Genomic DNA, 13,510 nt, shown 5'->3' with positions numbered 1-13,510 from the left:
GTAATGGGATGAAATGTACAGACATGTGTGATGACATCAGCATGCTACGTTCATAGCGTCAGCTAGTTTCTCAATCTCTGTCACAGACAAAAGTCGGTTTGAGGGACAAATGTATAACTTTTAAGGTTTGCAAAAATGTTTAACTGCACAGTTGATGTGTTTTGACAGGAACTCAGGACAGGATCAGTGATTCCGATCTAGACTAGTTTTGCGCAAGATTTTGACTGCACAATGGATGCGTTTTGACAAGAACACAAGTTACAGGTGGTTGTGATGAGTGGTTTCCGATCTAGATAGTACAATTATAGCTGCTTCCAATGTGTTATTTTCCAGTTGTCTTATCAGGTAACCAACTATACAATCGGTTGCAACCAGCAAGCACAGCTAGCAAGTAAATTAGGCTAGCCGCTTTTGCGAAAAGGTGACGACACCCTTTGTTTGTAAGCCACTTTTTCCCTCGCACTTTGAAATCAAATACTGTAAAGACTACAACCTACAGAAAGCCCTGATCCGCCACTATTTTGCTTTGAATAATGCATGACTGTTTTTTTTTAATTATTCTACTTTACCCCTTCAAACTGGCATGTTAAAGTTATCATGGGCCACTTACAACTGTCCTCGACACGTTGGTCTCCAAGGAACTCGCTGCATTTAGATGAAAATTAGGGAACATGTGCTTGAAATAGTGAAGTAGTTGCCTCATCTTTTACATTTGTACAATACACCAGATTTGTACAATGTTAATTCATTGTTTGCTTGTCTAGGGAAAACTGATTTCTTCATGTTAAGACTTTAAGTTTACCACTGATAAATATGTTAAAATGAAAGGTGTCACTTATGCCGATAAGACAAAAAGAAGGCTACTAAAAAAGCGTTACAACTGTAGGTCCACATGGTCTCCCCTACATGAATTTAAAATGTGTGTAGCCTATATATGACTTGACCAACAACCACCGTTTATAATTATATCGCCACATAGAATTATTTTCACCATCATGATTATGTTTTATTTGTAATACTGCAGTAGCACTAAACTATAATAATGATTCCATATATACTGAAATAAATGTTAATAACTGCTACAACCTTTGGGTTACTGTTCGCTAAACAACGGTGACATCTGGTTTTTCATCATAGTTGATTTCAGCAGTGACTGTCACTTTGGACAGCTCCAGGGCAAGACAGTCCCCCGTGGACTCAGAGTTGGCCTTGTCTTCACTCGCGTCTTCCTGACGTCTGGGATGCAGAGGGAAAGGGAAACGGTCCAGCGGAGCGTGCTCTATGCGGCAAAGGCTGTCCTCGCTGTCGCTGTTATAGCCCGGGTTAGAGGCGCCACCACCGCTACCGCCGCCTCCACACCAGCCCGACCACTGTGCCTCCGCTGGGGCGCTGAGCTGCACGCTGAGGGACAGCTCCTCCTCCGTCTGGACGGCCTTGTCCTGCTGCCCGCGGAGGAAACAGTCGTCACCTCTGTCCCCCTGCTCGGGGCTGGGCTCCACTTTGCGGAACGTGTTGCGGGCGAATAGGCAGATGCAAAACATCTCCACAATGACAGCGTAGTGGTAAATTACTGGCAAAACATACAATATGAGTCAGTAAAAAATATAAGTCAGTAAAAAAGTGCAACATTCTACCATGAGTTCAAACATTTTACAGCAGTCACAGGAAAACAACTCCAAACCTCATTCAATAATGCATTGCAATAATGGATGCAAGAGAGAGACAAGCTCAGTTGAGCTCATGAGCTACAATTGACCATCAGTTCTGTCATCTCTAGTTAGGCTACTTACACTGAGACCGCATGAGTGCTGAGAATGGTGGGGTGCAGGGGACTAAATTCAGGGCTCCCATGGTCTCCAGGATCCCACTTTGCAGTCCGCACAACACCAGGACCACAATGATGCATACAAATTTGGCCCTGAGACCATAGCCATGCAGGGCACTTTTGGTTGCTTTGTAAAACAGTAGATATCCATAAAAAGACAAGAAGGTCGACACACCTATGATGGCATTCACGTACATGTTAGGATTTACAGAGTCCACCTGTGAATGATCAAAAAGAATTGCACTGAATATTTCAACACTCCCCACAGCATGTGAATTGCCAAAAGAATTCCAATACTTCTACATATTGCATTACATGCTGTACATGTGCTTGTTATAAGAAATCATTTGTGCAGTAAAAGTAGGTTAACTTGAAGAAAGCTGTTTTCCCTAGACAGACAAACTGTAAATTAACATTGTATAAATCTGGTTTAAATGTCAAAAATGAAGCAACTGCTATCACTACATTCATCCCCGTAGTCAAAATGTCAAAAATGAGGCAACTGCTCATTTAAATTCTATCAAGTGGCAAACTAGTGTCACTACTGTGTCACTACATACATCCCCGTAGTCATACTGCTCATCTGTCCAGAGGACCAGGGTTAAGAAGAACAGGATAGTCCGCACCACTGACAGCTGAAGGACTGCAGCCGTCATCCAGCCCAGGCTTGTCCTAACGTTCACAACATTGCATCACAGGACATCATTTAATTACACCATGAATAGAAATGGGACATGGAAAACAGAGATGTAGGCTTCTTATAAAACAGCAGCACCTGCCCTACTTAGGCCAGATGGGAGGTTTTACACCTATTTCTTGGCAATACATATCCGAATGGAGACTGGAAGGAAAAATGAGAGTTGCAAGGGGAGAAACACTGCACTGAACTTGTAATAAAATACAATCTGTTGCAATGGCAAAGTTGTAATTAATCACATGTGGCATAAGGGTGCTAGCTGGTTACTTTCAGTACATCCAAGGACATTCTGACATTTCCACAGAGGACTTTTGACCGCAGATTGTCCTTTAAATACTGCTCTACCAAACAGGATCAGAGTCTTCAAGTGCCTTCAAATGCATCCTTTGACTGAGCTGCATGTGTGTCAGTATTCATCTGCATGCATTGTGTTGCGTCGTAAAGCAATGATACCTGCTTATGGCAATCATTGGAAGGCAGCAGCAGAAACAACATGGGAATGGATTAGGGGAGACCTTCTCTTCAGCCAACACCTCCAGCATTCTGCTTTTGCCCCCAAAGAAGTCTGTTATAAGACCCATGAACTTCCACAAAGTGATAGAATGGTACCTGAGAAGATAAAAAAAAAAAAAAATTGAATATAAAACATTGAATATATCTTGACATTGACATGCTTTGTGGTCAGATCACATGGTAACAATAGCATACACTGTTTTCACAGAATAGTGGACATTGACTCATTGGTTAATGTTGAAACTACTGTTTTATAATCATGTACTGTTTCTATGTACACAGCTGAATTAAATTATTATATTAGAAACGTTCCTATTGACACTTGTAAGGAGATGCTCTTTGTCTTACAGGGCTGCAATAAAATTGCAGAGTGAAGACGACCGTGGAATATAAAGAGCAATGATAGAGGTCAGACCAAATATCTATGACAGATAAAAAAAAAGAGGTCAGAGTCAGATGCTTGCATTGCACAAATAAGGAGGTTCAATTTCAATTTTGAAGAATACCTAGAGCCAATAATGTGGGATGAAAGCATGAAGGGAAAACATTTTGTTTTTACCGGGTACATTCCCAGAATCCACAGGTAGAGCCGCCTCCGCCTGGAAGAGGGAACATGCCTGAGGAAGAACCCAAGCTCCTCCAGGAACAGGGCCAGCAGGAGAAACGCCAGGGCAGCGGGGATGAGGAAGAGCCAGATCTCATTCTTTATTACTGGTGAGCACATGCAAACACATAACAATCACACGCTAGCTCGCTAACTAGCACTGTGAGAACACTGAGCCACTGTATACAGTGAAGGATATTCACCTCTGAAGAATTCAGATGACAGAGGGATCTCTGCCCCTACCCAGGTGCAGTTGCCTCTTACCCCCAGCATCATTTTGTTTTGGAGTGGGGGACTACACTATTTTAGCCCCAAGTAAACATGACATACTCCATTTTAGTGGCCTGAAAATTCAGAACATAGGAATTAAGATCTTCTTATAGTAAGTTAACATGGTATATACTCCCAGTAAGACAACCATAACCCGCTATGTCAAATTTTATGTTCAGACTCACCAAAGAGATAGAAAGGGATCCAAGAGAAGACAGCTTACTTTTAGCCAAAAGGTGGCATCTGCGTTGTGGCTAGGTGGTGTCCTTTTGTCTGAATGATACCTTCCTGATCAGCATGGTTAATGATTGACTACACACAGGTATATTCATGGCTATGGGGGCTAAGTCCATTTTGTGAGATATCCTCTGTAATCTAACACATCTTAGGTGTGTACGGTTTATCAATTCATGTTGTTTTTGGTATATGGGCCATTCTACCGAATTGGTGCAAAGTCAGGTTGGAAATATTTTGAAAATGATTATGTTTTATTCCCAAAACTTTGTCCGTATATATATTGTACCATATCTAAAGTACACATATCTAGTAAATGAACCGTCAATTTTTATATTGTATTTTCAGAATGTGTTGGAATGTTTTTCCTCTCCCAAAAATGTTTACTACCGAAACATAGTAATAAACTATAGTAAAAACGTATTATTATTAACCTGTTCAGATTGTGTTTCCTTCCCTTTTCTGAAGAGTATTTTTACAAATATTTCTTGAAGGTTTTCACAATGAAATCAATAAAAATGAAATTTTTACCAAATTTCAAAGTTCAATTTATACAATTCATCAAAATCTAAGTGCAATATTTCTTTGTAAAATGCAAAATACTGATCATATTGATTCCAGAGTTGATGATTGATGAAATTTAACATACATTAAACCAATCAGTATCATAACATTTTAGTTGATAACTCAATATACTTTATTTTTTACAAAACATCCAGTGTTTCGGTAGTGACTGCACTGTTTCGGTAGTGACTGCACTGTTTCGGTAGTGACCACAGTATTTTGTTTGCAAGGTTGTATCATATTTCCTCAACCTTATTGCTTAATCTTAACTCATACCATGCTTTAGGTTGGGAATATTAAAAACACAAATGTTTTGTGCTTTTGCTGTCTTTTGCTCCATGATTTTCTGGCCTTCTTTTGCTCCCTGTTGGATAAATCACTGATACATTTCAACTTTCCTTCTTCCTTTCGTTTCTTATTTCTTTCTCTTTCCTTCCTTAAATATTCTTGGTGTTTCACTGGGTCATCCCTCACTCTTTGTCGGTATTCTCTCAGCCTCTGTGCTCCACTTTTTCCTTTTGGCATTTTGGTGTCTTATGATTCTTTCTCTCCTGAACAATTTCAGATAGAAACCAGCATTATCTACATGTTTACCATTTAGTCCACATAACACATTTATTTCAAAATGATGGGATTGAACTACTTACCATTCCATTTTGTCACTACCGAAACGATCATGTCACTACCGGAACTTTACCATATGTTTTGGTAGTGACTGTTTCGGTAGTGACAATTCTAGCTAACTTTGAGCATAAATAAATAATTCTAGCAAGCACATGGCTAGCAAACAAATCTTTGAAGAGGTGTACACACAAACAAACATAATACTTTGCATAAAACTCCAAAAAGTTTACTTAATTGAAGAAATATATGTGTTCGGTAGTGACAATTCTTAAGGTTACACACTGATTTTTAGACTTTGGAACACATTTATATCAAAAGTATGGGATCTAGCTACTTACCATTCAGCCATGAGGGACAGGGATGCAGTATCACTGCCTGGTTATAAATGCAGGGGTGTGGCTAAAAACCAGGCTCAGCCAATGGACTAAAACTCCTGTGTTTCGGTAGTGACATGAAAACTATGGACGTGATTTTTTGAGTATAGTTTATTTTGTTTTAAATTAAACCCACAATAAATCTAAATCTTCCAAGTTCTGTTTAAACGTAATCATAAAGGTCTTTGAAATTAGATCATTGAAAAAAATCTAAAAAGTGTTATTTACAGAAATTGAAATTTAGATGTCAGGGTTGGGGACAGCTACTTCCCAATAGAAAGTACCCTATAAATGATGATTTTGTATATATTTAGCTTATCCCTATCTCATTTAATGTCTTGGGTTTAAATAGACCATAACATATTCTCAATAAATATCTATGTCTGAATACTTAATTGTTTTGTAAATAGTTTTTCTTGTTGTGGGACCACACTTTGCACCAATTCGGTAGAATGGCCCATATATGGTATATATGGATAACATATGTAATTTACCTGACTGACTCACTTGTATGGTATTTTTAAAGACATGTTAAAGTCTCTAATTATACTGGAAACTGTAGCTAAACTGGTGATTTTTAGTGTCTGCAATTTAGGTGTAAATGCTATGCAGAGCAATGTCAAAGAAAAAAAACAACAACAACAAAGGGATAGAAACGAGCATTTAATAGAAAAATAAATAGTTCTAATGAAAATGGTAGATACGGTTTTAAGTTTTAAGAAATACAAATTAGATCCATTCCAGATTTTTCCAATAATCTGTGAATCTAATTGTGTATATACTGTAACAGAGTACTATTAGTGACCCAATATCCCAGTCAACTGACTGCATACTTTCAGTAAGGTACATTCATTTGACCTACACTATTGAAAGAGAGGCTCAGACATGATTTACATGACTGATGTGTGACACTGGCTGACTCAAGTGTAAGGGATGCAGTATTCTTCACTGAGTAGAAAGTCAGCCAATGAGTCACAAGCTTCTGCCATTCTCTGTAGGGAGTGTATTCGTAGGAAGTCGACTGATGACGTTCATATGAGCCAGTAGAACACAAAACAGCCAAACATAACCTTGTGGCTCAACCAGCTCAGTTCCGACCATTTTTGGATGGTGTGATTGGCCAGGTAACCCTACAGTGAAAAGAAGGGGTTGATGTATAAATCAAATCTATTTATTTATTTATTCAGACTTAATTGGGAGAATCCAACAATATCTCCCTAAAATCGAACTTAATTGTGACATGTCTAATGCATGTCAGTAGCAATAGGGCCTTACCTCTCCTGGATCCATGTTGTCCATATCAGTGTCAAACATAGAGCCCAGATAGGTCAGGTGGACAATGGCCAAAGTACTAAAGATTATATTGATCCCAAACACCCACAGAGCCTGCAAGAAGGAACCCGTGATAAATGAGAATTCCTTTTCTTTACTTTCAAATTCCACAAAATAAAATATTCAATTACAAAGCTGCATGGATTATTGGATTGCACTGGATTATTCAGTGTAAAAAGATCCACCTTGTGATTTATGTGAAAATCGTTAGGAAAATAAATTCCTAGACACAGTATATTATGTGAAGATGTGACGCAGTAGTCTTTTTTGTAGTCTTTGTAACTCTACAATACATTGAACTCTCAACATTTTAAAGAAACGTTTTGCACCTGCCCTACTATTCAGCCAATTCAACTTTCAAACTAAAGCAACTAGCACTACTACATACCTTCTTGTTTTGATGATTGCAATCAGGTGGACAACTCTTTGACAGGATGCAGGCACTGAAGATGGCAGCCAAGCGCTTTCTAAGAACTGAAATCAGACATTTAAGTCAACTTAAAAAGTGATACATCATCATCATCAGACAGAAAGCTGATGTAACATACTGAAGGGGTTCTTACTATCCTCAGCTACCACTGATGGTAATTCCTTCAGCTCCACACTGCATATGCAAATTCCAACTAGTAGTATGGGTGTCCATCTCTTTAAAAATTCTTCATACGTTCATACATCATTTTCAGTTGCTGATTAGAGAGTCTTTCAGACTTTTGTCTCAGAGCAGTGAGTTACAAAAAACAGCCATCAGAATATTAAGGCACTTACCTTAAATATTTAATATTGAATTTTATTTCCTACCACAGCACTCAACAACTAATGAACCTATGATGCCATCTTCTGGGCATTTTTCAGTAGAGCTTCCCTGCATGTCATAAGACGTTGAAATAAAGATAACTAAGTGATTTCTGAACAAGGGTCTGCTTGAATAGCGTTAATTCAGAAATAGTCTGAGTATACTTGTATCAGTCAACCTGGTTAGTTTTTAACAGTAAAAAGTGTAGCGAAGTACCGTGTTCCACATAGGTGATGAACCCAAGAGATAACAGGACTGCGCCAAGGTGGAAACTGAGACCCTGAAGAGACACACACACACAACACATTCTCACTTATGTAGCACAAGCCTGACAAATTATTCTGCCCTTTTATTGAAGAAATACAGTAGATACATTTGATCTATGAGGCATTTGCAGCACCCTTAGCCTATATAGAAGAGTCTGTCTGTATAGACTGATCTGTCAAAGGCTTCACTTCAAACAGAATGCATAATGTGTTATAAACCTGAAACCCAAGCACGTCCATACACTAAAAAGCTGAGACTTTAAAAACCACAGCTTTTAAATGTTTAAAATTCCATCAAAGACATGACTGATTTCCACACCGTCAAGACTGGTTTAAACAAAATATGAACAGAAATTCAGACTCACATGCAGTAAGGCACTGGCTGTGTAGGTCACCAAAATGGCAGGAAATGTTCCCAGTTTAAGTGCACTTTTGAAGACATCTGTAGGAACAAATGACATGTCTTCATAGGGGAAAAAACTAAGCAAAAATATGTATTGGGTAATATTTCTGCTATATGAATTGTGGCCTTACTAAATTTGTACTGTTATTGTATTTGTAATTGAGTGCTCAGTATTCTGACATAAATTTGAAATCAGCAGGATATCAGAAATGTGTTAACCTAACAAATGCTAACACTACATTTCTATGTTAAGTTAAAGGTGAAGCCCAAAGTGATTTTCCCAAAAAATAATGAATTGAATACAACAGTTTCCATTAACATTAGTATCTTGCAAGTGACTTTCAACTTTGGAAAGTTATTGATCCTAAGAAAAGACTAATGAGCATCGACGTATACTTACATGTATTCAACCAACGAGACATGGGCACATTCCAGGATGTCACAACCTCTACCATGGATCTGGGTAGTTCCACATTAACAGGGTTGGCCACAGTCATGTCCCTACAGGAAGAAAAGCACACATCAATTATTCAGTTCCCTACAAAAACATTTCATTTTATTAAGTTAGTGACACTTTTTGTTTAAGTTGACTAACAGCATGGAAAAAGGCACATTTTGTTGACTTAGGTGCAAATAAACCATTTGACCTCTCACCATTTGACATTGTCCTTGTGATCAGTGAAGCCAGCTCCAGCCAGGGTGGTGGTGGTTTCACTCAGGAAGCTCACAAAGTAGTGACTATAGTGAAAGGACACTGCATTCTCATAGGCATCAAGCCACCTATGGATAAAACACACTGACTTATATAACACCACACATAAACAACACTGGTTTGAAGGTCATGAAAATTCAACCAACCCTCTCCTCAATCATGGTCACTCTAATTTATGATAAGATAGTTTACGATAATGCATGACTAAGGCAGTGGTTGAAGTGTGTGACACAAAACAGTGACTTGGTCCTCAATTACCTGTTCAGAGATTCCCCTCCATCGACTGGGATCAGGTATGGGAAGAGGTATGGTGCAATGCAAGTGGACACTACCAAGCAGAGCTGACACTTCACCCAGCTCCCAGAGATCTTTGCAAACCAAGAAAATTTCTGTAGAGTATGAAGGTTTATAGTTATTGCCTGATACAGAACACAGTAAGCGTCTCTACATATCTGCCAGCTTTGGAATAGCATACACAGGACACTTATTCTTCGGTTGACCAAAGGAACTGGATTTTAACCTATGCCTGGTTTAAAGCAGTCTGAAAGACAAACAGATGATCTTACTCACCAACTTGCGGCTATCGAGCGCATCTTTGTAACTGGTGAAGCTGACCCAGGGACCAAAAATGACGGTGCCCACAAACAAGACGTAGCCCATGAATTCCAGAGGCGAAGGAAAAGCAGAAATGACCCCTCTATCTAAATCAAAGGCCAGTGAGATAGCCTTCATCGCCACCACCATCTGGGAACCTGGAGAGGCAATAAAAAACAAGTGTCAGTTACACTGCAATTCACTGCACACATGCTGGTGTGTTGAAATCACTTCTGTCTAAGGCTGTGATGGAATGACACAGACTAGATTGGAATAGTAGACACTAGAAATGTTGCATGACAATATTTCATTCACCTCTTATTTTTAGCCAGGTTGTGGCATCCACCAAGTGCAGCTCCCTTGGAAACAAAAACAGCAGTGACATAATACTTAATAATTTAACACCAAATACCAGTGTGACTTACAGTGACTTTCATTCAACACGCAGCTAACACCTATGGATTTCAAGTTTCAAGAAATCAAACTCATAACTATGCCGTGGGTAGCCCAAACTTCATCATGAGAGAAATTACAAGAATTTCAAAACCAATCAGTCAGCAGTCATATTAGATCAGATACAAATCAGGAAATGGCTAAGATAATAATCATCATCATCATTACCCCACGAGAAGATAGATAAGGATGGCGAGGGAGAGGAAGGTACCACGGCTGTTGGAGTAACAGACCAGGAAGAGGGTGAGGTAGCACAGGACACTCAGCAGCAGCACCCAAACCATGTGCAGCTCAAAGAATTGGTACAGGACATAGAGCCCTGCAGCCAAAGAGCACAGATGTTTCACACTGGGTGGCAGACCTGCAGGGGGATCAACAGCAGAGAGAGAGGGCAGCTAATGAAGAGGGCAAGAGTCTATTTCATTTTCACATTTTAAAAAGAGGTTAGGGAAAACATCAGTGCATCTAATGGCACTTCATGGATATGGCCAAAATGACAACTTGATCAATCTACCACAATTTGTGAAAATACATTTAGTTCCTAGAAGGATGTACGCCATTATAAGGTTTAACTATAACTAAGACATGGTTGTGTGGCAAATGACAGTGTGGCAAAAGTTTATAACAAACTGGGCATAATGACAGATCCAAGCATTTAAATGTTTCCTTTGTTTAATAGGCTACAGTACAATGTGAATATGGGTCGGCTCTGTGGTGTGCCTTCATGAGGCTTGTATATTTCTAAACAGAGAAACAGTAGCAGACATTCTCACCTGTCCTGAAGAGAAAGCGACACAGCAGGCATACAAAAAGGAGTTGCCATACTTGATCAAAGCCCTGCTGAGCAGCGGGGAGCACACAGCCCACTGCCAACTCCTGGAACAGCTCCCACCTACTATATGTTGCCATGGCATCTCCTGAAGGACCCTGGGGAGAACAAAGTAGGCTTACCTACACACACAAATGGCACCTTGCGATAGCTGTTTTGACTTATGTGCGAAACTACAACTGACTTGCTGTGAAAGTTAAAAGTAACCGTGCTTTTCCATGAGCACTGCAACAATGTAACCGATTGTTACAGAAACGTCTTTCCTGTCTTCAAACAACCATGTATCCTTCATTAAAAAATAGCAGTTAGGCTAACAACACTAGCTACCGAAACTCTATCTGTGGGCAGATGCATTTGATAAATCCGGTTATGCCTGCAGAGGGTGTTGTTGACCTAGCTCTGGTTAATAATGCTGCAGCTATCTTTAACCATGCTTTTCTTGCTAACAATGAAATGTAACACAGCTTTGTCCCGCCTGAGCGTTTGATCTTTCGGCCGACTGAAAAGAGAACCGAGAGCTGAGCAACTAAGAACATGATTCTGTTGGTGTAGGTTTGCAAACAACCAGCGACATATCGGTAGCCACCACGCATAAATGCGTTTTATTTACTTAAACTAAAACAAGTTGAGGAATGTTCGCCGAGCCCCACAAATCCTTGCGCATAATCCAAATGTATGAATCTACAGATTGCGACCACAAAGCCTTCCTGTGTTATTAAACTCTGTTCGATGGTTAAATGGTTTTAGTGTCCCCTGAGTGCAATACTGCGATGTACTTAAAAATTCCTGCCTTACCTCAGCCAAAGCTCACTGCGTTGAAAACGTGGATTCCGGAAGTATCCTGCAAATCTCGATACGAGAGCTCAGATTCAGGGACATCACAGAAGGGTATCCAGATGTTTTCAAAAACGCTGCATATAACGGATGACAGTAGCCTATATATTACAACCAAGACTGAGATTTCTGGCTAATCAACCAAACTACGAGTAGGAGGGCTAAGCCAATGGTCATTGCTGAAAATACATGTGACGCGATAAGTCTTATAACGGTAGGCCTCTATTGTCGTGTGATGATTTTGTGTGATGCTGTTTGTATGTTTGAGTGTGTGTGTGTATGAGAGAGATGAGAGAGATTCGCGATGGAATATTTACCGGACACACATGTCCACTACAAATATTCCATGATGTAGGCTATTGGCCGGTAACGGACAAACTGTTGAATGAAACCACATATTCCAGTGCATGCAGTAATATGTCCTTTTCAGTTTAAGAATGAAGAAAATAGACAAGCCTAACTTAGTTCGTTTTACAAACGTCATTTGTATTTCCTAATTAGACTGAATTAAGCAAAAGGGCACTCTTGTCATAGTACCTTTCATGACTGGTAGGTCTACAGGCAGGCTGCAGTACTACCAGTAGCTGGCATGGTGTCGCTCTTGCCTGCGTAACCAAAGTCCTTCAGGGCTAAATTATTGTCTGTCTCTAATTCATCACCACCCCCAGCAGCAGCCTATTTATACACCTGGGGGTTTGTGCCGCAGCTCACCCCGTCTCAGGCTCGTTCTCAGAACCAGCCCCTGGCTTCCCTCCCCCATAGCTCCCCTGTGCTGCTGACCCACATGGAACAGACATGGGACTTCATGAATTAGGCCTTGAAATATGGCCTCTCCTTCTCTCTCTCTTTCTCTCCCTCTGTCATTCTCTCTCCCTCCCTCTCTCCCTCTCTGTCCCTTGCTCTCTCCACCTGAAACATGCCACTCTGCTATTATGTCGAGGGTCTCTGAGTCATCTGCGCTGGCACACGCATTGACAGTTTGTTGTAAAGTATGGGTTTGAAAGTCAGCACGTAATCTGCATAAACTAATTAACAAACGAAATATGTGTGGAGGTGAGTGGAGAGTAGAGTAGAGGCAACTGGAGTAGCGGGGCTGGGTAGGGCCGATCGAGTGAAACACCAGCCTTTGGGGGGATGGCCCACAGAGACTGAACAATCTCTGCCTTATTGCTTCACTTAAAATGGCTGCAAGGGAAGTAGTGTGCAGCCTTATTTACTGGCCCAGTGGGTCAATATTATTGGACCAAGGTAGACAGAACACAAGGCTCTAACATAGAAAATAAAACCCTTTGCGTAATACTGCTGCACAGAGATGCACACAAATTCCCAACGTTGTATATCAAAGGATACAACTATGCAGCTTACGTGTACTAAGAGTCGGCAAACAATAAATTGCTTCCATGCAAGAGCCACATATGAGGGAACATACTTTCAAGCCATTTTGGAAAAGATGGCAGGAGCTGTTGGGGCAGTTTAATGCACTGCTCTGATAAGCACCAAATGTGTTGAAACACACTGAGGGAGAGAATGTGCTCTGAAGATTAAAGCCTTCTGCAAGTGCCATCACCTGGAGGGTGAGGGCGTGAGGC

General features: G+C 40.2%; 2 protein-coding genes across 3 annotated transcripts; both read right to left on the bottom strand.

Moving 5' to 3' along the window:
- Positions 1 to 981: 981 nt before the first annotated feature.
- On the bottom strand, positions 982 to 4,361 carry si:dkey-16n15.6 (organic solute transporter subunit alpha). The gene is made up of 8 exons (XM_031566193.2): positions 4,095 to 4,361; positions 3,843 to 3,983; positions 3,595 to 3,746; positions 3,384 to 3,457; positions 2,976 to 3,131; positions 2,386 to 2,497; positions 1,791 to 2,043; positions 982 to 1,570 (listed from the first exon to the last, which is right to left on the bottom strand). The coding sequence occupies exons 2-8, from the start codon at positions 3,913 to 3,915 to the stop codon at positions 1,104 to 1,106; spliced, it is 1,287 nt and encodes a 428-aa protein (XP_031422053.1). The 5' UTR covers positions 3,916 to 3,983; positions 4,095 to 4,361; the 3' UTR covers positions 982 to 1,103.
- Positions 4,362 to 6,355: 1,994 nt separating this feature from the next.
- Positions 6,356 to 12,103, bottom strand: porcnl (porcupine O-acyltransferase like). Of its 2 annotated transcripts, none has more exons than XM_031566191.2 (13): positions 11,883 to 12,103; positions 11,032 to 11,185; positions 10,427 to 10,619; positions 10,121 to 10,164; positions 9,782 to 9,963; positions 9,470 to 9,600; positions 9,154 to 9,279; positions 8,900 to 9,000; positions 8,462 to 8,538; positions 8,047 to 8,110; positions 7,426 to 7,511; positions 6,981 to 7,091; positions 6,356 to 6,835 (listed from the first exon to the last, which is right to left on the bottom strand). In XM_031566191.2, exons 2-13 carry the CDS (start codon positions 11,165 to 11,167, stop codon positions 6,737 to 6,739), a joined length of 1,350 nt encoding a protein of 449 aa, XP_031422051.1. In that variant the 5' UTR covers positions 11,168 to 11,185; positions 11,883 to 12,103; the 3' UTR covers positions 6,356 to 6,736. The 2 variants fall into 2 exon arrangements, with proteins under 2 accessions (XP_031422051.1, XP_031422052.1); XM_031566192.2 differs by lacking the exon at positions 11,883 to 12,103 and adding an exon at positions 11,272 to 11,872.
- Between the last annotated feature and the right edge of the window lie 1,407 nt (positions 12,104 to 13,510).

The sequence above is a fragment of the Clupea harengus genome, chromosome 4, assembly GCF_900700415.2.
Source record: "Clupea harengus chromosome 4, Ch_v2.0.2, whole genome shotgun sequence".
In the NCBI taxonomy this organism is placed as follows: domain Eukaryota; kingdom Metazoa; phylum Chordata; class Actinopteri; order Clupeiformes; family Clupeidae; genus Clupea; species Clupea harengus.
Note: the sequence above shows the minus strand (reverse complement) of the source record. Positions and strands in the feature narration are given on the sequence as shown.

Bases quoted from the DNA above. Each gene is read 5' to 3' on its own strand.
- si:dkey-16n15.6 (XM_031566193.2), bottom strand. From the start codon at position 3,915: ATGATGCTGGGGGTAAGAGGCAACTGCACCTGGGTAGGGGCAGAGATC. The intron at 3,132-3,383 runs GTAAGACAAAGA...TTATCTTCTCAG, and splicing joins TGCAATTTTATTGCAGCCCT to GTACCATTCTATCACTTTGT. The intron at 2,044-2,385 runs GTATGTAGTGAC...GATCATTCACAG, and splicing joins AGCAGTATGACTACGGGGAT to GTGGACTCTGTAAATCCTAA.
- porcnl (XM_031566191.2), bottom strand. From the start codon at position 11,167: ATGGCAACATATAGTAGGTGGGAGCTGTTCCAGGAGTTGGCAGTGGGC. The intron at 7,092-7,425 runs GTATGTAGTAGT...TCCTTCTTGCAG, and splicing joins GCAATCATCAAAACAAGAAG to GCTCTGTGGGTGTTTGGGAT. The intron at 6,836-6,980 runs GTAAGGCCCTAT...TTTTCACTGTAG, and splicing joins ACAACATGGATCCAGGAGAG to GGTTACCTGGCCAATCACAC.